Consider the following 26,846-nt stretch of genomic DNA (forward strand, 5'->3'; position numbering starts at 1 on the left):
GTGAGTGAACAGTTTGTGGAGTACAGAGGCGTCCTCGACCTTTCTTTCGAAGTCTTCGTTTCAGTCAAAACCGCTTAAGTTGTGTGCAGTGCAGACTTAAAACCATGGCTTGCAGCAAAGACGAGGTGGAGGATTCAACAGCAGGTAAGTTTTGTCTCCAATACACTTGCCAAACGATACAGTTTCGAAAGACTGGAGTCATTGCTGTAAACAAGACGTGCCTGATTTACGCGAACGGAGTAATGAAAGTTAATGTTATTTATAATGGTTTAATGGGCGTTTTCATGGTACCACGTAGAGCGATCGAGTTGAACTCGCATTGATACGGCTTGTACCGATATGAGATTTTGAATCATGTAAAGGAATAAAGAGAGGTACGGGAGAGAACTCGCACCAGTTTGAAAGTCAGTCGTATCGGGTTCGCGTCACTCTTAGGAGGATCGAAACGCGTGATGCAATGGGTGTAGAAACGTGTTAAGTTGCATGCGTCGAAATTCTCTTTCTATTGATCGCTCCGAATCCAAAGCGTCTTTGATTGGGGTGAACAGAGTGGAAAGCAGAATAGCTGATCACACAACCAAAATGATCAAGAAACGATGACGAGCAGGAACTTTGTGGAGTTTAGCGACTAGCTATCTTGAGCAACCACTTGGGCCACTGAAATCCCTTTTCCCTGAGAAAATTGTTTGTTATTTAACTGTGATGTCGCAAGATGAATCAGATGAATGTTCTATAGCTGCAACCTCTGACGAACAAGCGACTACTTTCCACTGCACCCGTAAGTGAACATGTACACATTCTCTTTACATTATGAGTGGTCGCTAGAGAAATCTGTACGTAAATTACATTGGTTCAGAGGAAGAAGAAATTTTGTCCTGCGAAATCCTCCATAAGTGGTCACGATAGTCATTCTGAAGTCCCACCCCCGCACACCATTGTGTTCGACAAAGTTGCAGCTGGTGTTTATATCCCACTTTACTTCGAGATCGTTGTGAGTATATTATTGCAATTGTGCGCCAAGTATACGTGGCTCGCAACCAATTTCTAGCATCCAATGGGCTAGGTCACGATAAATGTGTATTTTCGTTAACTAGGAGCTCGAAACGCGAAAATGACGACGTAAAATTCATTTATTGATGAAAGCACGGCCACATAACATTATAAACCACACTTTCATACAGTATGGTACGAGTTTCGAAAAAGTCAGGCCACCGTTTTTTAAGTTGCCCATCCACGTTCCTCTTTAACCACAAGCCGGAACCATTGGAAAACATTAGACTTAGAAACGAAACTGTTACCAGTTTATAAATACAGCTTAGCTTATAATGATCTTAGCAACTTGCTCCGTTATGACTCAAATTTTCCGTTGTGTGAACCAGACTGACCTTAGCATTAGCTATGATAATAGTTTAACTTCGTAGCGGTTCCTTAACAAGTTCGGGTGTCGGTATCTAGGAATCAGCGGGATGCCATAAAATGAATGACTCCAACAATCGCGACTACCACAATAACAATATCTTATAATTTTTATGTTCAACAATATTTATAGAATTCAAAATAAAGTTTCTGCAGGTCGCATTTTCTTTCCTTTAACTTCAAAATAGATAGCTTCCTTGCGCTACAATGCAAGAACTCTTTCTATGTCCGCATACCTCTGTCATTTGCGACAAGCCTCAAGTACGGCTTGTTTAAAATATGTGAAATATTTCTGTCTGTGATGTCTGAGTGTAGATTTGGCTTTCATTGTTGATGAATTAAATCGTGTTGTTCTACGATATGATGGCCACAAGCAAATTCTCACTGACCACAACATGATTTTCACCTTTTGAGTCTGTGGAGGTGTGACGACTGAAATGCAAGCTACTGAACAGCGTGGAGTCGGATCATAAGCAGATATTGAAATTCAAGGACACTGGACGAAAACTCCGTAACTTAAATGCATTCCGTCAATGGTTTTCATTTCGCGACAACATTAGCCTCTACCGCTCATTTTAAATATAGAAACTTCGTTAACAACTTATTTTATCAGTATTTTAGATCATTTAAGTCCATCTTGCAGTACTTTCTCGTGGTGCTGTGATTATGCTGTACAAGGTGGCTCTAACTTTTGAGTCAGCGGATGAAATCTTAAAGTGTGACCATTCAAATGAAAGCTACTTAGCAGTACTTTACTGTGGTGCTGTTTATTATGCAGTACTGGGGTGGCTCTAACTTTTAAGTCTGTGGATGAAATCCTTAAGTGCGACCATTCAAATGAAAGCTACTCAATAGTTCTGTTCTGTGGTGCTGTTTTGTTGTGCTGTGCAAGGTAGTTCCAACTTTTGAGTCTTTGTGACCATTCAGATGAAAGCTACTGAGCAGTACTTTCCTGTGGTGCTGTTTATTATGCTGTAGAAGGTGGTTCTAACTTTTATGTCTGTGGACGAAATCCTAACGTTTGAGCATTCAAATGAAAGTTACTGAGCAGAACTTTCCTGTGGTGCTGTTTATTATGCTACACAAGGTGGCTCTACCTTTTGAGTCTGTGGATCAAATCCTAAAGTGTGACCATTCAAACGAAAGCTACTGAGCAGCACTCTCATATATTGCTGTTTATTATGCTGTATACGGTTGTTATAACTAATTAGTATGGTCTAAGGTTGAAATCCTAAAGTGTGACTATTCAAATAAAAGCTATTCAGTAGCTATTGAGCGCTTTGTTTTTTGAGTGTTTTGTAAAATGAGTATTCAACTAGTCTTGCACTTGGTTTCTCTTGAAAGGTCAAGGGAAATGGATTAGTAATGTTGTTATTCGAATGCATAGATAAGAGCTTCATTGATGGGAACAACTACGTAAACGCCCATTGTCCTCTTGAAGTAGGGGAAGACAAAATCTTTGCTGAATCATCTGAATGAGTGTATGACATAACAAGTGTAAAAATATCACATCAATTGTTTGATTGTTTGATAACAAAATGATAGTGTCGAATCATTATGCTGCACAAAGTAGCTCAACCAAGAGATTATATAACTTTCCTTAACTTAATGCAATGACTGAGTCTGAGAAATTAAAGCTAAAAGTGTGACTGCTGCTTGTCGAATGGTAGTACACCTGCTAAGGCCTTGATCTTTCTTGTTCTCTTGTTTGGTTTAAATGCCGGTTCTCGCAGTGGAAATTTTGGAAAGGTGATCAAAGTGATAATTGATATAAACCTTTTACAGGAGTAGGAGGTATAATAGAGCCAATTGACAATCACTTCTCTCTGTGCCTTCTCTGTTCTCTCAGAGGTCGTTACACGGGCAATTTTCCTGATGAGATTTAAAGTAACCACTTCCGAACGAAGGCGATTTTAGCTAGGATTTCAAAGAGCCTACCATCAATTTTGCGGCGGTTTTAAAGTGGTCTGATTGCGCCACGTTCGTGATTAGCGCAGAGCGCGTGCAAAGTGCATGTATTTTAAACATTCCAAAGTACACTTAAAGGATCCCTGAAGCTACCCTTTATAATCAGATCGCTTGTATTCTGCTCTCAGCTTTATAACCTCGTTAAAAATAGCCGTAAAATCACAACAAAATTCCTTGTCGTTCCGACAGGCAGTGTGATATCGCAATTAAAATTACCGCAAAGGCGCCAATAAATGGCATTATCGACCTGTGTTAAGAGGCCCTTTTAAGGGTGCCTGGAGTCAGGGCAGGCTTAAACTTGGAATGCAATATAGTCTGTTTTGATATGCCTGAAATATTGATGACTTACAATTGTATTGTAATCAATGACCATGTTAAAATTTTTTTCCGCGGAGTCTGTTTAACTGACAGGAAGTTTCTCACTGAATTCATTAATTTCACCAAAACTTAATCAAAATATCCCGAACGTTGAAATAATTTTCCGTTTCTAACGCAACCTCCGACCTGCTGAAAGCCTCGCACGCATTTAGGGGAGTTGTTTTGATGGATGGGCTATCTGAAAGAAGGCTCTGACAGTATATAAATCAGTATGATCTGGAGTAACTTGTATTTACGATCTCATCTCAATATTTTGAAGTGTTTGCGTCACTGCAATGAAAGTACATAGACGCCACGTTCATAGCAGTATTTCCAACTATGACGTCACTAGATTAAAACTCAAAATCGGTGATTTTCCAATTAAAAAACCTTAAACAAGACTCTTCAATCAGCAAGCAAAAAGTTACAATCGTGAATAAGTAAAATTCAATGTTTATCGTATGAGCAGTGAGTGTAAACGTGATAGTTATCGCATGGGCAGTCGTGCGTTCCTACAGCATCTATTAATAGGGCGAGTTGGAAAGCGTGCCACTCGGCGAGGCTTAATGTTTCAAGAGTTACAAGAGGTTCGCTCACTTCACACGGTTTAGCGGTTAGCGGAATAAAACCATGGCTTACAGAAAGAATAAGGTGCAGATAAGAGCAGGTATTTCATAACCTTGTATCTTTCCGTTGCGGCATCATTTGCAAGTGCGTGTTTCTTTTGATCCGGAAGCAAGGCAGGAACAAGGGAGAAAGCTATTCAGTGTTATAGTTATCTGATGGGAAATAACATGACCACTAGGCGCATTCCATTCACGGTGGTATTTGTTAATTAATAGTGTTATTCCTTAATTAAGCCAAACCTTTGCATGATCAACGCTGGCGGCCAGTGCTTTTCTGTGGTGCTCATTATTCTGCTGACTCGAACTTTTGAGTCTGTGGATGAAATCCTGAAGTGTGACCATTCAAATGAAAGCTACTGAGCAGTACTTTCCTGTGGTGCTGTTTATTTTGTTGTACAAGGTGGTTCTAACTTTTAAGTCTGTGGTTGAAATCCTAAAGTGTGACCATTGGTATGAAAGCTGCTGAGATACGATTTCCTGAGACCTGCTAACAAAGTTTTGTTACTCCTTACAATGTGTTTTGAGCTTTAGACTTTGTAGATGAAGTCCGCGGCAGGGGGTGACCCTCGCTGCTATGTATGTTTATTAGGCTGTACAAGATGGCTGTCAAGATTTGAGACTGCAGATAAATCATTGGAATATTCATTAAGGAGGGGCCACTTAAATGAAAGTTATTGAGCAGTTACTCAGTCAGTTGCCTGTGTTACTTTTGATTATGCTGTACAATGAATTTAAGTCTCTCATTCAAATGAAACCTCTCTATTCATGAGATATGCTCTCCTGAGGTATGTGGCACCTGACTTTCGTTAATTTTAGACGGTTACTGGTCGAAATGCGAAGGCCGGTGTGCCATCAAAAGAAAGCTGCGTTGAAGGTCGCAACCAAATGATGTTTTAAACTGTAATAGGGGTAAACAGACTACTGCACAATAAGATACTTTGTTTCTTCTTTGACTGGCTCTATTGCTAGTGACGACAACTTTTTTACTTTACGTGTCCCCTGGTGCCAAGCTCAGTGGCGCATAGGGCTCTTCTACAACTGAATCCCATCTAGATACGATGTCAAATACATCCCAATTAACTCCAACTAATAAATGGAATGTTAGGAGCTATATATCTAATTTGTAGGCCTGTTGGGGCTCATCAAACCCACTCACAAGTTCAAGAATACCAGGTGGTACTTACTAAGGAAACCACACAAGCAAGTAACTTGTAAGCATTCAATGAAAACTTGGACAGAAGTTCAATTTAAGTATGAAGAATTAAGAACGGGAGTTCTCAGTCATGATAGTGCAATTAAGCGAAAGTCAGCAAGAAATTCCAAGCGTGTATTTGACAACTACTGTGCAGAGACTAAAATGATCAATCAACTTAGCGACAACACGGTAAAAACTGCAAACGATTCACGCAAGCTAATCTAGAGCTGGAATCACAAGACACAAGATCAACATGGCGGTTGCAAACTATTACGTAAACGGCAACAAAAAATACTTGACGCTCAAATCACTCAATAAACGTTAACGATATTCAACTTCATAACATACCCCTCTTCTCAGACTAAGCATTGTCGCCTACTATTCATAAACTAGAAAACTGCAACTTAAAGTATGTAAGGTTACCAAAACATTGAAACCTGTAAGAAAAATGTATAAAAAGAGGTAATGTGTCAAAATTCTAAAAACAAAAAGTATTACAAGCGACAACAATCAAGGGAGTTGTACTAGTTACCAAACCATGTCACAGGAATAACAAACGTGCATACAAAATTTGAAGTTAATCAAATTAAACCATGTTCAGCCTCATAGCATTTTCTAGAGCAAGGTACTTTCAATATTGCTCAGTTATCTTGCTGTTCAAGGTGTCTCTAACGTTTCAGTCTGCAGGTGTAATCGATATATCTTAAGGGGTGATCACCTTCTAATGAAAGCTTTAAAGCAGTACAAAAATGCTGTTGATTCTCATGAACGGGATGGCTCCAAATGTTTAGTCTCTGGATCAAATGAATGCAATCGTCCTATTCTTTGGTTCAATTTATTACGTTGTACAATGAGTTTGTGAACTGACCATCTAAATGACAGCTTCTGACTACACTCTTCTGTGATCCTGTTATGTGCGCTGTATTAGGTGATTCTACCAAACTATCGAGTTCGTGGATGCAATGCTTAATTGTTCCCATACATACGAAAGTGACCGAGCAGAACTTAATTGCTGTTTAAGGTGGGGGTAAACGTGAATTTGAATGGGATTTTTAGAGGTTTGAAGAAGAGATAAAAGAAAGAAAATGATTTTTAAAACACCAACAGACAGTCGATAACCACGCAAGAGCACCCCAGGTTGCTAGTGGACTAACTGGGTATCCGTCTATTAATTATTAACTACAAATTCTAATTTTAAAACCTCACTAAATCTTCAATATTTCTTATTTCTCTTAATTTTACCAATCCTTCAAGAAAAACTATCTCCTCCCAAATATACCCAAAATTCACCTAAAAATTCACAAAACACCCAACAACATAGATTTACGGGATAAGCAGAGAGTTTTTGGATTGCTTGAAACGTGAACGAGATATTTCCATGAAACCGATTTTAATCGGCATGAAAACGGCTTTAAGGTTTACCCCCGCCTTAAGTTGTTCACTGGTCCTCAGCGCAAGGCGGCGATTCTAACTTTTGAGTCTGTGGATGAAAACCTAAGGTGTGACCATTCAAATGAAAGCTACTGAGCAGTACTTTCCTGTGGTGCTGTTTATTATACTGTACAAGGTGGTTCTAACTTTTTGAGTCTGTGGATGAAATCCTAAAGTGCGGTCATTCAAACTACTTAGCAGTTACTTTTCAGTAGCACTGTTTGCTATGCTGTACAATGCGGAATTAATGAACATCCTTGATGACTGTCACGAGACACTTTGCGGTTTCTTTTTACTCACCCGTAATAAATCACCTGTAGTAACCGGCAATAACACAGAATTTCCGAGTCTGACAGCACTCCCATTGTAATCATTACAAAATTCATATTAGTTTTGTTGCCAGCTTACAAGGTTAACTTCAATTCAACTTTCAAGGCTAAATTCTAAGCTGTTTTCTCACTGGTTACAAAGGGGGAACAAAAGCTCCCTTTAGAGTGACTTCACTCATCCATGTAGATCCGCCGATTACGTGTGAATCAACGGAACTACTTACACTTTCCAGTGATGGCAATCAATCAGTTTATCAAAAGCGTTTTAGTACTAACAGACGAGAATTAAGTCTGAGCTATTAACTGAAATTCATCAGGCTCGGGTTGAATTAGTAAATTCTACTCCCGAAATCATGTCAGTCATAAATACTGACAAATCTCGACAAAACATAGTTGACATAACTGAAATTGTTTAAGACTTTCAACTTTGGTCTGCATTGAGCCAGTGCTACAGACTGTAAAATAAGTGTGAGTAGTCTTTCATCCGTGCATGACGTAAATAAAAAAAAAACGAAATTCCTTGCAAGCTTGGAGAGTCTGTCAAAAAGAGAGCGTGGGTTATAAATACAAAATTTCCATTTGAGTCAAAGTTAGCAAAAATGGTTTGATCTATCGCTTCACAAATCATGCAATGATGCATAGCCTGCAAAAAGCCGAAGTCATGATCACTCTTCTATCACGTGAAAGACAATAATGGTAGCAGATCAATTCTGTATACAATAATGGGTAATTGACAAAAACAGCTGCGTGCTTAGGTAAAAGTTCGATTTGTTTATCGAACGTTCGATCTCACAACGAATTCGGCACGCAATTCTGTTACCAATTACTTGATATCTGAGCGGAAGATGTTTTAGCAGAAAAAAGAGGAAAGCTTTGGTTGGTAAAATGAAGACAACAGCGCCTTTCCCATTTGAGCACAAGCCATAGCTTTTACTTCTAGTCCAGTTACTAAGGCAACTTACCTACCGTACCCTAACTGACTTAAATCATTGCTGCTGATGACAAATCATGCAGTACGATTGGACAATTTGCCCTAGTTAGGATTATAATAGAAAAATATTAGTATTCATTATGTAATTTGGACGATCATGACTGCAGCATTGTTCAGTGTTTGAAGTAGTTATCGTGAAATCTTGCACAGTATAAATGGCCCTCGACAAAGTTGCCGCAAAATAAAACCGTGTAATATCTCATGGTTTACATACCAACACGCAGCATTGCGCAGCGCTGAACAGCTAAAAGGGGCCATGCCAGCTATTTTTAGTATTAAGACTTAAAGGAATCCGTTGGAAACTAAAGTGATTGTTTAGGTTTTTGTTTAAAATTAATTCTACTAATACTTAAACGCCTTCGGCTACTGACGGCCAGGATGAAAATGGGTCTCATCTTGATAACGTTGGCCCTCATTCTTTTTCAAGTTCTTCCCTTGTGTTCTGAAAAAGACGCTGGAGAATAATCATTGCTCGTTCTCCTTTTGAGAAAAGCACTTTGCAGACGCATTTTGAATACTTAGTTTTAATTTCAGCACATTGCTGCCAACCCAAAAACGTAAAATTCCATGTGAAGGAGTCCCTCTCAAAAAAGCCTTCAGCTGGTCAACTGCCCAGTGCTATACAGGGTTCAAAGAGGTCTTAAAAACCTGTCATGGACTACCGATATTTAGTACAGTGTTGTTTCGGATTAAGAAGAAAAATGCTAGTTATCTCTTGTTTAGCTACAATCACATGGTCTTTTCACAGTCGCGGTTGACTTATCCCGGCGTCCGCAAGCTTGCAAGTCACGGCCAAGAAATAGCCTCAACAAAGCCAGTTGGCAATGTCACCAAAACATCCTTTTAGGGTATCTATTCAATTGAAATTTGTCGTTTACTGGCTTATTTAGAAGTAGGCTCGTGACTTTTTCCTACAGGAAAGAGATGAAGTGTTGTGACACAAAAATGTAGGGTGTGGTCGAGAGGACAAAAGAACGAACAACAGACCAATGTTCGCAGCCTCCCAAAACAATGCAGCTGCAGGTTATAAGGGTCCAGTGAAAATAGAGCTTTTGAAAGGTACGGCTCTGCTGAAAAATGGATTTATTCAGTGTTATAAAGGACAATGGGATGTATCAGTATCCTCACGGAACGCAACAAATCAAATCGAACTAAGTAAGGACTAGATGGCAAATACCGATAACCAGGTTTCGTTTTCGTAGATTAAAGTGTCTTTTTGACTGAGTGGAATTTCAATATTTTGAACATTTCAATACAAGTTCAGAACTTGAAAATAGTGTCATGATGACTTTGAAACGTCGTTCGATTTTATCGTTCATTCTTGCTTACTTATGTATATGTACCAAACCTTTGCTTATAAGGAATTAGGCCGTATGTAACAGTATATGAGCTTATAACTGATTTAACAGACTGTCAACAAGTTAACACCTAATAAACATATTCATGGTTAATGTAGTAGTAGAATACTCAGTTTTAAAGGATGCTGTATGCTAGCAAGTTTCCTGACAAGTCTGCATCGAGAGGTTTTATATTCTTGTCAAAAGTTCTCAAGTTTTTGTTCGCCAACAAGTCTCTTGTTCAAAACCTGTCGTTCCTTTTTTAACAAGTTTACAGTGAAAACCTGTTCACCCTCTTGTCAGAAGAACAAATAAAAAGAATAAAAGAAACCTGACAGGGAAAACGTGCTAGGGTGCAATCGGCCTAAGAGCATGTCAACTGAACATTCGGAGGGCCAGGAGATTAACAAGTTGTTAACATGCGGGACAAATATTTTAACACCTTGCTGACGGTATAACAGATTGTTTAACTTGAGTTGATTGACAGATAGTGAGTGGCTTAACATATTATTATCTTATCAACATAAAGCAACTTGACATTGAACAAATTATCTAAAAATAGTCAACATACAGCAACGTAATTATGGCCAGTCGTAAGACTATTTAATAACGTTATAGAATCACATGACCACGTCTAATACAATGACCTATTCATTTGGAACATAAGGTAGGGAGCTTTAGCAACGACGACAGCGACGACAATGAGAACGTTAAAAAAGCAACAGGGTACCTCTGCACGTGCATTACACTTTTTGATACATTTCTTTTCCATCACTGCACGACTAGAACGTGAAATTTCCTGAGGGGACGTTTTATGGAGGACTTAAACACGCCACGACAAATTTTTCTTTCTCTTTCTAAACTTGGATGCGGTCTCCAAGAATTCAACTCCAGGAAATTTCACCTACATTTGAGAAAATCTACTTGGAATAACCGCGACAACGTTTGAAAAACGCGAATTCATTTTAATAGTGACGTTTTTCGCTTCTGTCGCCATCGTTGTTGCTAAGGCTCCCTAATCATCCATCCAACGGTGCAAAGAAAATTGTGATGCGAATGAATGATCTCCTCTCGATTTTTTCTGCTCCAAATCATTAGTTCACACGTAAATTGGAATATGGTTGACAGCATCTTTATTAATTGAGTCCAAATGTTCTATATAAATCACCAATTTTAAACGAGTTTCTGAGTTTAGTGAGTGAGATCGTAAAGTGCGACCATTTGATTAAAGCATAGCGGGGCAATACTAACTGTAAATGGATTATAAATTGTCACTGCTGATGGAGAGGTAATAACGCTAATTATCACCCTCTGCAGTAACAGTATTTAAGCGCTCTCTGTACTTTTTACTTTATCAGTGTGAAATCTTCCGTTTGAGTAGTACACTTGAGGTGTTATCTTTTGATCCTCGTACGTTGCTGAAACCTAGATGAGAGGGAGATAACGGTCTTATTAAAATGCCTAGCACGGATGACTAGGTAGAATCTCGTCATCGTGTTACGTCAAATGCGAGTGAAGGTTAAGTGTCAATGAGTTGCAAAGATGAGAAGACGAAATCTCTTATATACGTATTGTTTATATTTCCATTATAAACAACCTTAACGACTGGAAAATCACTCTAAATGAATTATATTTCATGTTGCCAAGGATACAGAAAAAATAGTGACTTTTTCCATTGCAAAATACGCGTGTGTTAGTGAGTACTGCAGCATGAATAATTGCAACAAAAGATGTTGTTCTATTGCGAAGCGGTAACTACATTAGGTTTACCCGAAGCACACTACAGCTAGCAATAACAAACAGGAAAGATCAACAAACTGACGGATGTATTTTCCGTAGCAATTAAGCGAAGTCTTTGTTCTTTTGTTTAGAGCTGTCAAGTCGATTAAAACGGGCATTCAAAAGTGTGCTGGGTATGAATTTTAATCGTGGCATATCATAGTGGCTTGAGGGATCAAGCTATTTATTATGACCAATGTTAAGCTTGATGATCATGAAAAGAACCATATCACGGAACGGCTTTCTTCTTAACAAAACGAATTGAAATGACCTGCCTTTATTTGGGTGAAGGCACGCAACAGTATTTTAAGGATCTAACGTGACTAACAAAACCATTCAATAAGACGGAACAGTTCAATGTACAACTCAGACAGATTTGAGGCTAACTAGTCGTGGAAAAGATTTAGATTGAACGCATTGCGGAGAGTATGTTCTCGCAGAAAGGACTCCAGAGGCATCCAGTTAATGATTGGAATGAGAAAGAAGTTTACAGGTGGCTGAAGCAAAAAGGATTGGCAAGACTTTGGCGGTATTTTCGTGGTATGTTATGGTGTCTTGTGAAGATTCGTGTGCTCTGCTCGCCTCATTAACCTCAAAACAAACACCTCAAATCGTAAATGAAAATCCAACTGTTCTCAAAATTAAAATTTCCTTGCTTTTTCTCCAAGATAACAAAGTCGACGGAAAAGTCTTACTCGAGACGACAAGCCAGCATTTAGGTAAGTATCATTGACAAATATTTTAAAGAGGTGTTTAGCTATTCAATTTAATGTATCCGACCATTGAATTCAATTCAAATATGGCAATAGTTAAAAAGTAAAACTTAAAGCAAGATATTAAGAGTTTCAGAACTTCAATTGCCATCATGATTAGAAATAACTGTTTGATCTGTTGAACGGAGTAAAGACCCCTCACTCGGCTATTAACACTGGTCACGATATTTATAAGCGCAATTATAATTCATGTCAGCATGTTCGTGCGGTCCAAACACTTTAAGTGAATACACGGATTAAAGCTGGATTAACTTGAGTATTTTTTCCGCAGAACAAAATAGCTCACAATAACTTTGTTTCAACTTATCACGCCAACAGTAGCTATAAATAAATTTAATTACTGTGAAGTTTCGTTCATTTGGGAAATCTTGAACAAATTGTCATGAAATGTAGACTGTTTGATCACGCTATGAAATCACTGAGGCGGAGACAACAATGTGTTCACAAAACAACTGTTTTTTCGAAATGAGTCGTTGATGCTTGAATTTCTCATATCAAACTAATTGCTAATACGAGATAAAGCAGTTCAGTTCATGATAAGATGGCCAGGCTCAACCTATTCACGCGATGCGACTTTACTTTTTTTTTAAGGGATGAAGTCATAGTCATAAAATCATAGAGTGTGACCATTTAAATTTTAGTATCGAGCTGTGCTTTTCTGTTGCTGTAAGGTTTATTATGCTGTACAAGATAATTTTAACTTTTAAGCGAGGTGATTAAACCATAAAATACACGGCACCTGACGATATACCGCAAGCTGCTGAGCAGCACTTTCCTGCTGTGTGTTTCGTTGTATTCAATTCTCTGCCGGTGGGTGGTCAATATGTTTATTTGCTTAGTATCTATAAGGTCACGTCGTGCTAGAAATCGGATAGAAAAAGAAGCTTATGCGCCCACTAAAAAAATCTCTGCCTCAACGAAACATGTGGAGCATTTTCGTTCCTGTCTAACTTTCATTTTCAAAAAATTTAAAACCTGCAAATCATCAAGTTATATTCCTCCGTGATTTTCGTTTTCTTTACTGAATACGTGACCACGCTGTGACATAAGGAAGGCAAACAAGCCGATTCCGGTTTTGTCCCTCGTCTGTTTTTATCACGTAAACCTGACATATGTTTACAATTCTATATTCGAAAATTTTCTCCTAAACACGTAGTAGTTGCACGGTAATTAATCGAGTAAACTAGTTTTACTAGATTGGCGGGAATTAATTTAACGACTTTAAGGTGGAAATCAAAAGTTAGTTATTTCTTTTGAACAAATATTCAAGTCCGCATTCTGCAAGATGGAGTACGAAGTTCACACCACGGGTGTGAGGCGCATAATTTCAGTTTCCTCTCAGATAACTACGGTATGAGAAAAAGTTGCAATATTTAGACATGACGTCATAACAGTTCGATACACTGACTTGAGCCTCTAGCTACAATAGCTCTGCTTATGGACAACCCTCATGTAGGTGGACAATCTTCTCCTAAGTGGACCTTCAGTGTGCAATGCCGAAAAAGTCCATTGATCGAGTTGCGTTTTTATTTTTTGCCCAACTGTATTGCAGTAAAAGAGTGAGGGATAATCGACATCTGAATTCGCCTTACGACATCATAAACATTTCCAAGCGAATATCCGGAGAACCTTTGCCGAATATTGATTTCTTAATATCAGGGCGTTTGCTCGTCACGTACCACCGTCGAATGTCCGGGGCAATGATTGTAAAGAGCTTGTAAGATAAAAGACGGAAAATGATGTATATCTTCTAAATGTTTATAGCTTTCTACTTCCCTTGGCGCGTTTAAGCCACCGAACCTGTCTTATTGAACTGCTCAAAGATATGAAGCAGTTTTTCTTTGGCTCAAAGAGCCGAATTCCGAGGTTTAATGGTTATTGAATTTCTGTTTTTCATTCAACAGCAATTGAAATAAAAGTCAGCCATAAGATACATACTTATAAAATGTTTAATTTTTTGTTTGTTTGTTTGTGACTTCTTTGCCCTTAGGGGACGAAATTATTCATTTCTTTACATGTTTCTCTTTTCTTGGCGATTTGGCCTTTAACCGAGCTTTTGACATTCAGCCACAAATTTAATTCTCAATAATTCGGCGCTCAGAAAGACTTAACACATTTCTTAATTGAAATTTAATTAAATTTGGATTCCCCCACATAGATTACATTTTAAAAATATGGTCTTATCCAGATTATTTGTAGTTGGGATTTGTACGGTTCAGAACACAAATATATAATGTATTTGTTGTCAATTTTTAACTCGGAATTTGATATCGCGTGTTCTCTAACATTTGATCGCGTGACCCTGCGAAAACGTCTCAATTATATTTATAGAGACACAAACCATTCGAAGCGATCATTTCTTCTCAACGAATCAGGTTTTAAACCATCTCAAATCTATTACATTGGCTATAAAAGAGAAATGAATTGGGGAGACAACATCACGTTTAAATCGTGCCAGGATTTGCCTTTCGGCTCTGCTAGTTTGGTCTCCGGATTAACGAGTTAATTACGACAGAAGCGGTAAACGTCTTTTACAATGGAACCGTTCAATCCATCAAACGATTTTGCGGCTGTAATGACGACAAAGCGACTCCAGATGTAATTAACTGCTGCTTTGAGATCAAAGGAAGTTAAGAAACACAGGAGACAACCAACCCGTATTTGTAGCTCTAAATTTAAGACAGAGTGCTTCACTCGTTCGTTAGCATACCACTGGAATCAAATTTCTTGCGGATTAGAAAGGCTCTTGAGTGAAATCCAGCTCTGGAATCTTGCTGGAATCGATTACAAATATCTCCAGCGTGTTAGTCGCAAAAGAATCCGCTGAAGACGTGATCGGTTTGTAGCGACTGTTCTTTGCTAGAAAAATGAGTCTTTTCTTCTCCGATTGTGGACTAACGAGAGGTAAGGACTTTGTGGAAAATCTCACACGATCAAAGTACATACAAGGGTAGATTCTGATTGCGACATGCTGAAATAATTTCCGCTCACTATGAAGTTTATGAATTAAGGTATTTTGTTTTGCAAACGCAGTGTTCCGATTTTTAAAAGAGTCGTTATCACCTTTCCCTGTTGTTAGAGTATACAAAGTTAATGTCTTTTTGCTCAGCAAGTAAGTGAAATAGACATCAATTTAGCGCGACTCTCCGAATGAGCATTTTTATTGTAGGAGAAAGCTCTAGATGCCTCAGTGTAGCTTTTCAGAACCACAGCTGAATTTAAGCAATCTAGTTAAAACCTAAACCTTAAAAGGTTTAGTGCTACTGTAAATTAATTCAGTCAAATCGTCCTGTGAGCTTTTGCCAGTCTTAAGAGATCGAAACTGGGAGGAGTTCATTGTCCTTGCTGCCGTGATTTTGTATTGTATAATTAAGACCGCCTGGGATGACGATCGATCGAGTCGCAGGGGAACCAAAGCACCTCTCGCTAAATAGACATCAGAGGGTTGAAAACAAAACAAAAATGACTATTCCCTTTCGCAAGGATTCTTCTCTTAAAGATCTTTTTTCGTTTTGGCAAGTGGCTGAAAGTAGTCTTGGCTTCACACCGAAGAAAAGAACATGCCTCGACGTTCGGATTGATTAAGCGGATTTTAAGAAGAAAACGAAAGCAAAAAAAAGGAAGTCTCGCCAGAGATATAAAGAAACATTCAGGCTTCTGATTGAGGTGGCTTGAAGATCGAAATCAGAGCCAACAGTAACACTCCATAACATCGCAACCAGTATACAACGAAGGCCCGCTGTTTCTGTTTGGGATAGTCGAGAGCGAGAGATTCGGCATGGCCAGTAGCAAGTGACGAATGTAAAGCCAGTTTTCACTGAAAAAGGCAACATCTTAAAGTTCTCGATTCGATCGAGTGGATTTTCCGAAAACCCAAGTATAAACGCAGAAAAACTGAAACTTCCTTCATAAAAAATCGTTTACTTCAAAACTGATAAGATACGTATGTTTTGACGATAAAATGTCTGCCGGATTAAATTAAAGAAGCTTCGCTGTGACCTCAGTTTAAAAGCTAAGTGCATTGAAGAGCAGACTGTTATCACGCTCCGTCAATTTGCGAAGTACATTCATTTCTTGTGTACACATTCTTTTGCGAGGATTAAGATTAGCAAGGTAGCGGGTAATATGTCATCTAAGTTGTGACCCCATATCTGACTTGGTGGCTTTCATTTGAAGATCTTTGACTGATTACAAGGCGGTTTTATCAGATAAGGAAGGGAAAAATGCCGAGAGAAAGCCCCCCCCCCCCCCCCCCTCCAAAAAGAAGCTCTCTCTTTGTCACAATTAAAGCTCGTTTAGCCAGAAAAATGGGTGACATGGATAAACTGAACTTTAAACTATCGTCTAATTTGTTTGTAGATCGCCTGGGTGTCTCAAACCCAACGTCGCGTGACAAGTTGCTCGCCGCTGTCCATGAACTGAAGTTGTTTGGTGGCCCCGTTCCAGATGAAAGACAATTTCGGCTCAATGTTTCAGGCACAAATAGCAACGGGGTTACTCCACGAACAAAGAGAAGGTCCCTACCAGCCAGACCGCGGGGCATGCAAGTGCCTCACGGTAAGATTTACAAGAATTCTCAACTTTCACAGTGGAATAACCAGAGAGCTTTCCCTCTGTTTTTCCTCTTAAACACAACACATCGCAGAAGATTAACATACTCAAAGGCTTCCTTGAACGGTAGCACTTAAGATTTTATCGACAGCCTCAGAAATAAGTACCACCTTATACAGGATAATGAGCAACAGCACAGGAAAGTACTGCTCAGTAGCTTTCATTTGAATGGTCACACTTTATGATTTCTACCACAGACTGAAAAATTAGAACCATCTTGTACAGCATAATAAACGGCCCCACAGGAAAGTACTGCTCAGTAGCTCTCATTTGAATGGTCACACTTTAGGATTTCATTCACAGACTCAAAACTCAGAACCATCTTGCATAGCATAATAAACAGCACCACAGGAAAGTACTGCTCAGTAGCTTTCATTTGAATGGTCACACTTTAGGATTTCTACCACAGACTAAAAAATTAGAGCCACCTTGTACAGCATAATAAACAGCACACAGTAAAAGAACTGCTTAGTAGCTTTCCTTTCAATGGTTAAACTTCTTGAGACTAGCTGCGGACTTAAAGTTAGTTTTAATACGTTGGTTTAAAGTGCTACGGGCTAGTTTATAGTGAAAAACAAGCCTCAAAAGATCTATAAGCTGCAGCAGATGTATAAAATTAGTTTTTGTTATTTTCTAGGGAGTACCGTTTCCCCCCAAATCTTGGAGGATGTAATCGAGCGAAAAACGCCACAAGAGGTACTCCATGATCAAAACGAGGAAATGAGCCAGGACCCCGAAAAGGTAAGTGTACAACTTTCACTCAGTTTTCATAAAGAATTTGTAAAATTGGCTAGAGACTGTGGTTGATAGATAGGCAGGCATCCTTTATTTCAGCAGGGTAACAGATTCAACTCAATGGCTGGTGTTCAGAGAGGCCCTGTATTTAATTACTCAATTACGATATGGAAGAATTAATATCATAAGTGTGTGTACTTTCAGGGTACAGTTCAAGTGCATACAGGAGGACTTCAGCCTGATTCAGAGTATACAACTATTGAAATAACAAACCAGACAACAAGGTATATCTCAAAGCAGTTCAAGACACCATAATTAACTCGTTAGTTAGTATAGTTAGCCGTCACGCAATCCTTCCCCTCACGTGGGAGAGGAATGTGTGACGAGCCTAAAGAGCGCTTGCTCAGGAGGCTTTAGTATAGTGCCATGTGCCTATTATTTGGGTATGACATTTTGCTGCAACAAAGTTACTTCAAAGTAACAAAATTAACAAAATTTGAGCCACGCAATGATGCCTTGATTGATTGCGTTCAGATTGGAAAATGAGATGCAAAAGCAAAGATCTTAGTATTTTCGAAACGCATCTGAGATTGGCCTAAGTCAAACGAAAACGAAGATACTTGAAAATGTATGTAATAACATTTAACTTTTTTTATTTCAGTAAACAGCTTGTTAGTTTACTTCTGGAGGAGTGTGATGCAGGTTCAAAAGATCACAATCTGTTTTACATAGCAGTGGAAATTAAAATTCAAAAGAAAGGTACCACTGAATTTTTTATTCCTTCCTTTCCGCGTTATAAACATAATCATCCCTGTCTTCTTTCTATAAATACTTCTGCAAAATAAGGATTGGCCTCTGACGCCACAAAACACTCGATATCATTGACATGTATCTTCGATACTGGGGTCTGCATGGAGGCGTGATATCGATACTCGTGTGCAAATATCGGATGTTCACGCGATACTACTGACTGGACACAAAGGTGAACACGAGTGAATAATTCAGCCTCATTCCCAGTCGTCAGCGGCACATAATCGAACATGACGTCATCCGTCGAGCTGATCGCGAACATTCACGTCACAAACTGAGCTCGCTTCCCTTAATAAGAGCGAAAGGCCTGGAAAATGGCAGTGAGGCTGTTATTAACTCTACTGCGAAAAGGAATACCTTATTTTTACCTGTGCCCTTACACTATTTTATTTGTTTTAAATAACTTGTGGTCAAGGTAGGCACCTGGAGTGCAATAATTTCGAATGAAAGCTTCGCAGCAATACTTCACAGAGGAGTCTCATTTGATTCACAAATTCCTACCTTACTTCAATAAGGGGATTCAGTTTGCGAGCACCATATTCTCTTTCTCTCCCATCATACACTAACCCCTACCCCGAGTGCATAGTTTTGACTTCTTCTGGTAAAAAACTAAACTCAGAAATTCTCCTAGATTCCAGTCTCCCCATATCACAGATGATGGTGCTAGCGGATGATGCCCGGCCATTAGAGATTCAATCCCATCAGCAATCGGGAGTAGCCAAGTAAGTAATAAGCAACTTTTTAAGGTTTGTGCTAGATAGCAATTCAGTATAGAAGTAAAGAGGCTGGTAAGGCGAGCCACTTTTAGGGCAAACCACTGTTTTATCGGATTACATTTAGCTAATGGACTTTGAAGTCTAATCTTGTTTGCAAACGAGTTTAAAAAATCTCTGACGTTTACCTTAAAGCCCTATGCTAAGATCCACTTAGTATGGTGACAATTCGCAGGTACTGCCGTATAAACAGGGCGCTTTAGCCGTCTCGTTGTTGATTTTACGATGAAAACGATGAACGCGCAACAGCTACGCAAGGCTAGGCGCCATTTTGATTTCGTCATCTCACGACGCAAACAAGTCAGTATATAGCAATCAAGGATGCTTTTAGCAGTCACTGAAGCTTAAAACCAATACGTTTCCAAAGTCCTTAAGCGTTAGTACCAATTAAGTAGAGATAAAAATAAAGCGTTTCGAAAAGGTAGCGGTCTCCGCGGTCGTGAAAGATTGCATGAGCGCGTAACGCAAGAGTGGTCATCCGTAATTTTTTCGTCTAGAGAAGGTCAGGTAACATAGCCACAGAGCGGATGTTTTCGCCCTTTTTTCAATGGGCGTTTTTGTTTGATCTTATTTTGCTGACGACAACTATTTCATTGTGGTTGTTAGAGTAACCTTGACACCAGCCATATTTGAATTTTAGTCAGACACAGCATAAGCTGTCTATCGCTTGATCGATAACACGTTGCCTTGTTCATGCAACTGCGCAGGCGCAGTGGTGACTGCACGCAGGCCGGAGACGTGGTGTCGATACAGCTCAGTAATAAATACCTACAGCGTAGACATAATAAGTTTGCCCTTTAATATGTCTTCCGTTATGGTCTTGCGTAAAAATATCACATCAAGGAGTCAAACTACGTGCGTTGTATTTATATTAGTACATCCTTTGCGCAACTACCTTAGCAGATTTCGTGGTTGCACGTATACATAGAAGATTAGTTTGTCCGACTATATTCTTTATGTTCAAACTACGTGCGTCGTACTTGCATAAATCATTTGCAAAACTATATAAGCACTTCACGGGTACTCATATACATAGAACATTACTTTGTTCGACTTGATCTAACATCTGTAGACACTCCTTTGTATCCTAACTGGAGCCTGTGAATATTTTAGGTTTCATATGAAGATGAGAAGTGGTGGAATTCTACGTGTTCAAGCTGGAATTCTGAGTCCTGGGGTAAGTTTGCGATTAAGCCTGAAAGCAATACGATTTAAAGGAACTAATTTTGAAGTGCATTACGCTACCTGTCGCAACGTTTCTCTTTATAAAGACGATGGGAAAACACGTTAAGTCTGATATGGTTTGCTTGGACACATTACTACCTTTGGGCATGATGATTCGAAGCATGTTCATAAGTTTCTTTCAGAATAAACTGAGAAAAGAAGTTCTTTGTTATCATGATTAAGAAGTGCACAGCATGATAAGGACGTATTGCTAATTTAAGATTTCATTAGCAGACTCAAAAGTTAGAACCACCTTGTAAAGCATAAAAAACAGCACCACAGAAAAGTACTGCCCAGCAGCTTTCATTTGAATGGTCACACTTTAGGATTTCATCTACACACTCAAAAGTTAGAAACACCTTGTACAGCATAATTAACAGCACCACAGGAAAGTACTGCTCAGTAGCTTTCATTTGAATGGTCACACTTTAGGATTTCATCTACACACTCAGAAGTTAGAAACACCTTGTACAGCATAACTAACAGCACCACCGGAAAGTACTGCTCAGTAGCTTTCATTTGAATGGTCACACTTTAGGATTTCATCTACACACTCAAAAGTTAGAAACACCTTGTACAGCATAATTAACAGCACCACAGGAAAGTACTGCTCAGTAGCTTTCATTTGATTGGTCACACTTTAGGATTTCATCTACACACTCAAAAGTTAGAAACACCTTGTACAGCATAATAAACAGCACTACAGGAAAGCACTGCTCAGCAGCTTACACTGATTTGAATGGTCACACTTTAGGATTCCATCCGAAGAAACAAAAGTTCCACGAACAACTAAGTTTCGATATCAGGAGCTGGAAGGAATAGAAGCCGATAACTGTTTTATAATTTATTTCATTGCTTACACTTCAGGCAACGTACAAATGTGTGCAGATATCTCGCCAAACGAGAGCCAATGAAGTTGTGAAGATGATTTTGTCCGGTTATGGCAGTGATGCGCCACCAGAAAAGTTTGTCCTCGTGGAGAGTTTGTCAGATTCAGAAGGTAGGAGAAACGGCTGAAATTCCTTGGCGAACCCTTGCCTACCTGTCAATATCTGTATCAGTATTTCAGGCCGAAAAATTGTGTCAGCCATTCGTGATAAATAAATGGTAATCTGTGCGATCATTGCTGTTAGTATAAATCTACTAGTGTTCTATCACGAATGCCGTTCTCTGATTGGCTACGCTACTCGCTATCTATTCTGTGATAGATAGTGAGTAGCGATTTTCAACAAAATGGCGCCCGCTTCTTCGCGTTTTCGAAGTGTCTGCGATGAGGAAATAGATAATTTACTTGTTTAGTTTTGAACGACTAGTAGATTTATACTAAAACAATTAGATTATTCGCTCTCGATTTCTATGCGTGATAGTTGATTCGGGCTTCGCCCTCATCAACTATCACGCGATAGAAATCTCGAGCTCATAATCTAATTGTTAATTAGAAGGCGAAAAGAAAGCTTCACTGCTTCCCTCAGTTTTCGCTGAAAAAGTCTGGCGATGCAGTCGAAAATGTAATTCACTTGTAACATGAAAGTATAATGCATTGTGTTATCTTGAAAAGTGCCGCACAAAATTCAATATAGTCTACTTGCCCTGACCCACAGAGAAAAAGATTGAACTACGAGTTTTCATTTAGTACAACTTTTAAAGTCATTATTGGTGTGTTTTCCGTTGTAGTTGGCCGTATCTTGGAGGCGGATGAGTGTCCGCTGGAGGTGCAGTCTCGATGGAATGCAGGAGAACAGAGAACTTTTACTTTAACGCAAGCTGAGTTCGAGGTAAGTAAGTAAAGTAAAAAGTAAGGTAAGCAGCTGAAAGAGACCCGTTAACTAAGGTTCCATAACTTAGAACGATCAACTGGTTGGATAGCACGAGATTAAAAACAAACGGGTTTGTGACACGCGTTTGCGACGTCAAACCTCGCCCATGCGCAGCAATATCTTACTATTCAATGTCTGATGTTACGCAAGGCTGAGAATTGGTACGTGAGGAGCACTTCAAGTGTCAGTCGCAAGGCTTGTCTAAAATTAGTACCTGGTAGATTATATAAGTTACTGACAAGCACGTTCGACGTCAAGGATGCAAATGGCCCAAGTGCGGCAGTAACTCATTACTCCTTAAAGTTTGCGATAACGGATATACCAGGCTGAAATATGGTACGCGATGTGTACCTGCGTGGTTTCCAAATTACAATCTAGTTTCTTTAATCCATTAGTTTTAACATGATGGGACTTTACCGGGACTTTATGCAAGCACTGTTGAGGCTTAGCTACGTCTAGTTTCTAAAGCTAGCGGGTTCCGCGCCATTAAAACTAATGAGGGTAAACTTTAAGTATAACGGACCCACAAACTATTCTACGGAGTTCCTTGTTTTAAAATCAGTTTTCTGTGTTCTCGCCGCGCCACCATTCTGCTTGACAAAGAATTAGCCAGGTCAGGAGAAATTTAATGTTGATCGCATTTCTTGATCTTTTCAGGGTGTTCTTCAGGATGACGATAAGGAGATAGCACCAAAGGAAGTAATGGACTCTCCACGGCAATCTTCCATTGACGAAGACAAGAACTCTTTGGACGATGACCAACACACTAGCTCATCTAACTCTGAACTCGAGGCAAAAGAAAACATGGAGCAAATTCGTAAGAAAAGAACTTCAATAGACGCGCTAGACCTGCAAATCGACAATCAAGTTAAACGTAAGGTGTCGCAGATCGACAACTTGCGGCACAAATTTCATGAATATCACGAGGTCCACCGAAAAACAAGCAGCATTGCTCCAGTTGATGAATCGGCTGTTTCCGGTGAAGGACCAAAGAGGCGAAAGGTCTCGCAGATTGATCGCTTCAGGAGCAAATTTCTTGCGTATGCACATAACGGTGGGAAAGGAGAATCGCCCGGTGCTCTCAGTACGTTAAGTGAACGGGTCAAAGAAGCTGACAAAAACACTTGGAGGGGAAAAACGCCGCCTTCGCGCGCGGAATCCTCCGATGGGGAAGAACTTCCCCGCTTTTCTTCATCTCCCCCACCCCATCTTTGCAGTGATAACAACAATAATGCTGTTCCGCAGCAGAAGGACAACAAACATGTACATAAAGAAAATGACAAGGTTCACAGGAGATCGCACCCACCTCGCCTTACTTTAGCCAATGTTCTTCAATATTCAGAACTAGTAACAGTCACTTTAAACAGAGAGTCGGGAAAAGGCTGGGGCATAGAGCTGGTTCATGTCACCAAAACTGGCTCCTCGATGGGCCAAAATGACAATGGTCCAAAAGACGAGGAAAAAGTCGTTTACGTTCTACACAGCGGAAATGGACAGAATTCGATCGTTAATACGTCATCTACGGCTCATTCTAGCGGGGATTTCTTTACTCCGTCTGAGACGAGCACTCCGCACTCGCCCGATAGCTCAGGGTCTAGCGAGCATGAGATAACTTCAATATTAGAAACGATCCCTCGGTTAAACATTGATATGGACAAGTCGACTGATGATATGCGGCATATTGTACACAAACAGAACCTCAGAAGAAGATTGGGAGCAACTCAGCAATCGGATTCAAGCAAGTTCAATCCTGACGCAAGCCCCATTTTATCAAGGCCTGGTTCAGCGTCTCATGTCAGAACAATTAACCCCCTCCCCCAGCGACCATCCTCTGCGTTTGCGCAATGGAGGAAAGAAGGAAGCCCTCAGCCTCGTCCTGGAGTTCGCATTGTGGCATTAACTGAGGAAGGGGTGGCTGCCGGAAGTGGGGAACTCGCTGTAGACGACTTGATTGTCGAGGTAAGCAAAAAAGACTAATTGATGTAGTCGGAGATGAACCAAATCCACTGTTTTGAACAACTTTCATGCGAATTTTTAGGAGCGTAGCCAATCATTTAGTAACTCCGAGAGTTCAAATGAAAGTTTTTGAGCATCTCTATCCCGCGGCAATAGTTTGCTTACTTTGGAAATAATCCGTGCTTAAAAGACGGCAAACAAATTGTTTTTTAACAAGGTAGAGTAAGCCAAGCCCTTATCTTCCGTCCACACACGTTTTGTATTTCCGACATAGCCAAAATTTTCGGTCATCCTGGTATCGAGTGTTTTCGTATCCTGTTTCGTCCACCGGAATAAAAAAAAAAATAGATGTTTACGTTTTGAACTGTTTTTGACGCGTTTTCGGTTTTATCGTCAGCATTTTCACCTGTCCACACTAAACTAACCAGAAGTCTCCTCCAAGTTTTAATTAGTTTAGTATGGAGTTAAACCGAGCAAGCGTTAAAAATTACAAATGATCTATTCCACGTTTAAGCAAGGCGCTCATACATCGCCTGTTGAATAAACTGAACCAGCAAACTTGCGTCTCTCCGTACGAAAAATAACACTCGAGCGTTCACTATACGAGTTTTTCCCTAGCCTCACTTACACTTATCCATATCACTTCTTTCTTTTCACAGATCAATGGAAAGTTTGTGCTCAATTCTCCGCTCGAACCCGTTATCGCTGCGATGAAAGAAGGCAACACGGTATCCATAGTGGTTGCAAGAGCCAAGGGTCCTGCACCCAGACGAGAGGTCAGTAACAGCGAATGTTCCTAGTAACTATATAACTATTGTGAAGACTTTCTAAAGCCTGTCAACTCCAGAAAAAATGCGGAACAATCAGGAAGAACTATATTCACTGCTTCCTTTCTTTCATGCCTATCAGTTTTCCATGTATTATTTTTTGCAGAATTGGGAAAATAGGCCATTTACGAGTTGCTTTGAACCTCAAAACGAGGCTTTCATTATGAAAACTTTGCGCTTAGCCTCGCTTTCATAATGAGGCTCAAAGCAACTCGGAATGGCCTGTATTCTCACTACCTGTATGTTTGATCAAATCGTCATATTGTAAGGAGAATTTAGATGTTGGTCACTATGGGGGCTCAAAGGGTTAAAAACGGGGAAAATTTATATAATGAAAGTTTTGAAAGGATCATCAACGGTTCTTATTGTTACCCATTTCTGTTTTCCAGGAAAAAGAGAACAAAACAGACTACAAAGAAGACATCAAAGCGTTAACGCTACAGATCCAAAACTTGGTCACAAAAGTCAGCGAAATGCAGAGCGACTTGAAGAAAAAAGATGACAAGATAAAAACTTTGAAGAAAATGGTGAAGAAAAACAGCGCGGACAGTAAAGGAAAAATTTTCCAGTCCGTTCAAGTCCTTGTATAACACCGCAAACGACTCTTGCACTTCGACAAGCTTCTTTCTTAGCAGCAGCACTGACAAGCCTTTTTTGACACGGTTTAAATGTCCACATTGTACGATTTTATCCACAGACGCAATGTTAAATCTACCTTCAACATCCACCTTCATGTGGACGCTCTTCATAAAGAAAGTTTATTGGTTCGTTGGTTTATAATTTATTACTATTCTCTTTAAGTGTAAACAATTTCATAAGCGGAAATGCCTCACATTCTCAGTAAAAACACATCACTTTACCAGTACCACACGTCAAACTGGCAAAAAATTCTCACCAATCCCCACCCACAAAGAACAATTATCGCAGAGAGTGTTAATTCATAGAAACATACTTGTAATACATAATCAAGATACTACGCGCGCTCTAATGGGTTCAAACCATTTACCGTATTTGTATGAAAACACAAATTGTTTTTGAGTATTTTAAAATTCACACAGGAAACATTTTGCAAAATAAGTTTCCTCTAATGAAGCAAACAGGTTTTGGACGTGACCAAAAAAAAAACATTCGTTCTCAAGACGCAAAATTTTGCTCCCGGAAAATATTTAGCCAGGCTCTAAGAGGTAGAAAACTTGCTTTTCTTGTTCGATTGGTGGCATTCACACTCGCCAGTCATCGTTTTGGAGAACTCGAACTTGCGTCTAAAGCTCTTGTTTCCGAAACAGTTTCTAGTTCTCCGCAACTTTGACTCGTGGTACACCTGCCTTTCCCACGGGCCTTTCACATTTGAACGAGCGCGAGCAAGAAACTGGAAACGAGCGCGAAGCGCGAGGCACCGTAGGAAGGAGAATTTCTCCTTCCCAACCTCTTTTGCGCAAAAATTTCCATAATGAGAGAAATGTCTGGGTCTTAGGTGGTTGTGCTTGAAGTAAATCTGTAGAAAAACGGAACGACTTTGCTAAATTTTAAAAATAACAGGTTATTAAACCTGTTACCAAGAATATAATTAAAACTTTAACGGAATATTTACGACTTTAATATTTAATTCACACAAGTGAATCACACCAGACCATACTTCTAGTGAATTAAACCAGAAGACAAGAATATTTTAAAAATGCAGACAAACAAATGACGGTAAAATAGATAAGAATTCATATAAAGTAATAAATAATAATAGAGTTTGTCAGTTATACATATTTTTAAAACATATGGTTTGTTAAACACAAATGTTAAGTAGAATGGACATTCATTGTAACAATGATCAAGTTACATTGTACACAAGCTGTAACAGCATTTCTATATGTTGTCAAATAAACAGTTTTATAAACAA

General features: G+C 39.4%; 1 protein-coding gene across 5 annotated transcripts; it reads left to right on the plus strand.

Moving 5' to 3' along the window:
* LOC146481993 (uncharacterized) lies at window positions 1-26,846 on the plus strand. 5 transcript variants are annotated; one of them, XM_085108081.1, is made up of 13 exons: window positions 1-144; window positions 12,098-12,148; window positions 16,562-16,759; window positions 17,451-17,554; window positions 17,753-17,832; window positions 18,210-18,307; window positions 18,990-19,080; window positions 20,245-20,308; window positions 21,223-21,355; window positions 22,030-22,130; window positions 22,830-24,131; window positions 24,788-24,904; window positions 25,345-26,846. In XM_085108081.1, the coding sequence occupies exons 1-13, from the start codon at window positions 105-107 to the stop codon at window positions 25,543-25,545; spliced, it is 2,580 nt and encodes an 859-aa protein (XP_084964207.1). In that variant the 5' UTR covers window positions 1-104; the 3' UTR covers window positions 25,546-26,846. The 5 variants fall into 5 exon arrangements, with proteins under 5 accessions (XP_084964207.1, XP_084964209.1, XP_084964208.1 ...); XM_085108082.1 differs by lacking the exon at window positions 1-144 and adding an exon at window positions 4,357-4,408; XM_085108080.1 differs by lacking the exon at window positions 1-144 and adding an exon at window positions 11,713-11,969.

The sequence above is a fragment of the Pavona decussata genome, unplaced genomic scaffold (genome assembly GCF_977016875.1).
Source record: "Pavona decussata unplaced genomic scaffold, jaPavDecu1.1 SCAFFOLD_48, whole genome shotgun sequence".
Lineage (NCBI taxonomy): Eukaryota > Metazoa > Cnidaria > Anthozoa > Scleractinia > Agariciidae > Pavona > Pavona decussata.

What these genes read in the sequence shown, in the direction of transcription:
- LOC146481993 (XM_085108080.1), top strand. Translation starts at nt 11,858, where the DNA reads ATGTTCTCGCAGAAAGGACTCCAGAGGCATCCAGTTAATGATTGGAAT. An exon ending in GACGACAAGCCAGCATTTAG is followed by an intron (nt 12,149 to 16,561) that starts GTAAGTATCATT and finishes ATTTGTTTGTAG; the next exon opens with ATCGCCTGGGTGTCTCAAAC. An exon ending in TAACGCAAGCTGAGTTCGAG is followed by an intron (nt 22,131 to 22,829) that starts GTAAGTAAGTAA and finishes TGATCTTTTCAG; the next exon opens with GGTGTTCTTCAGGATGACGA.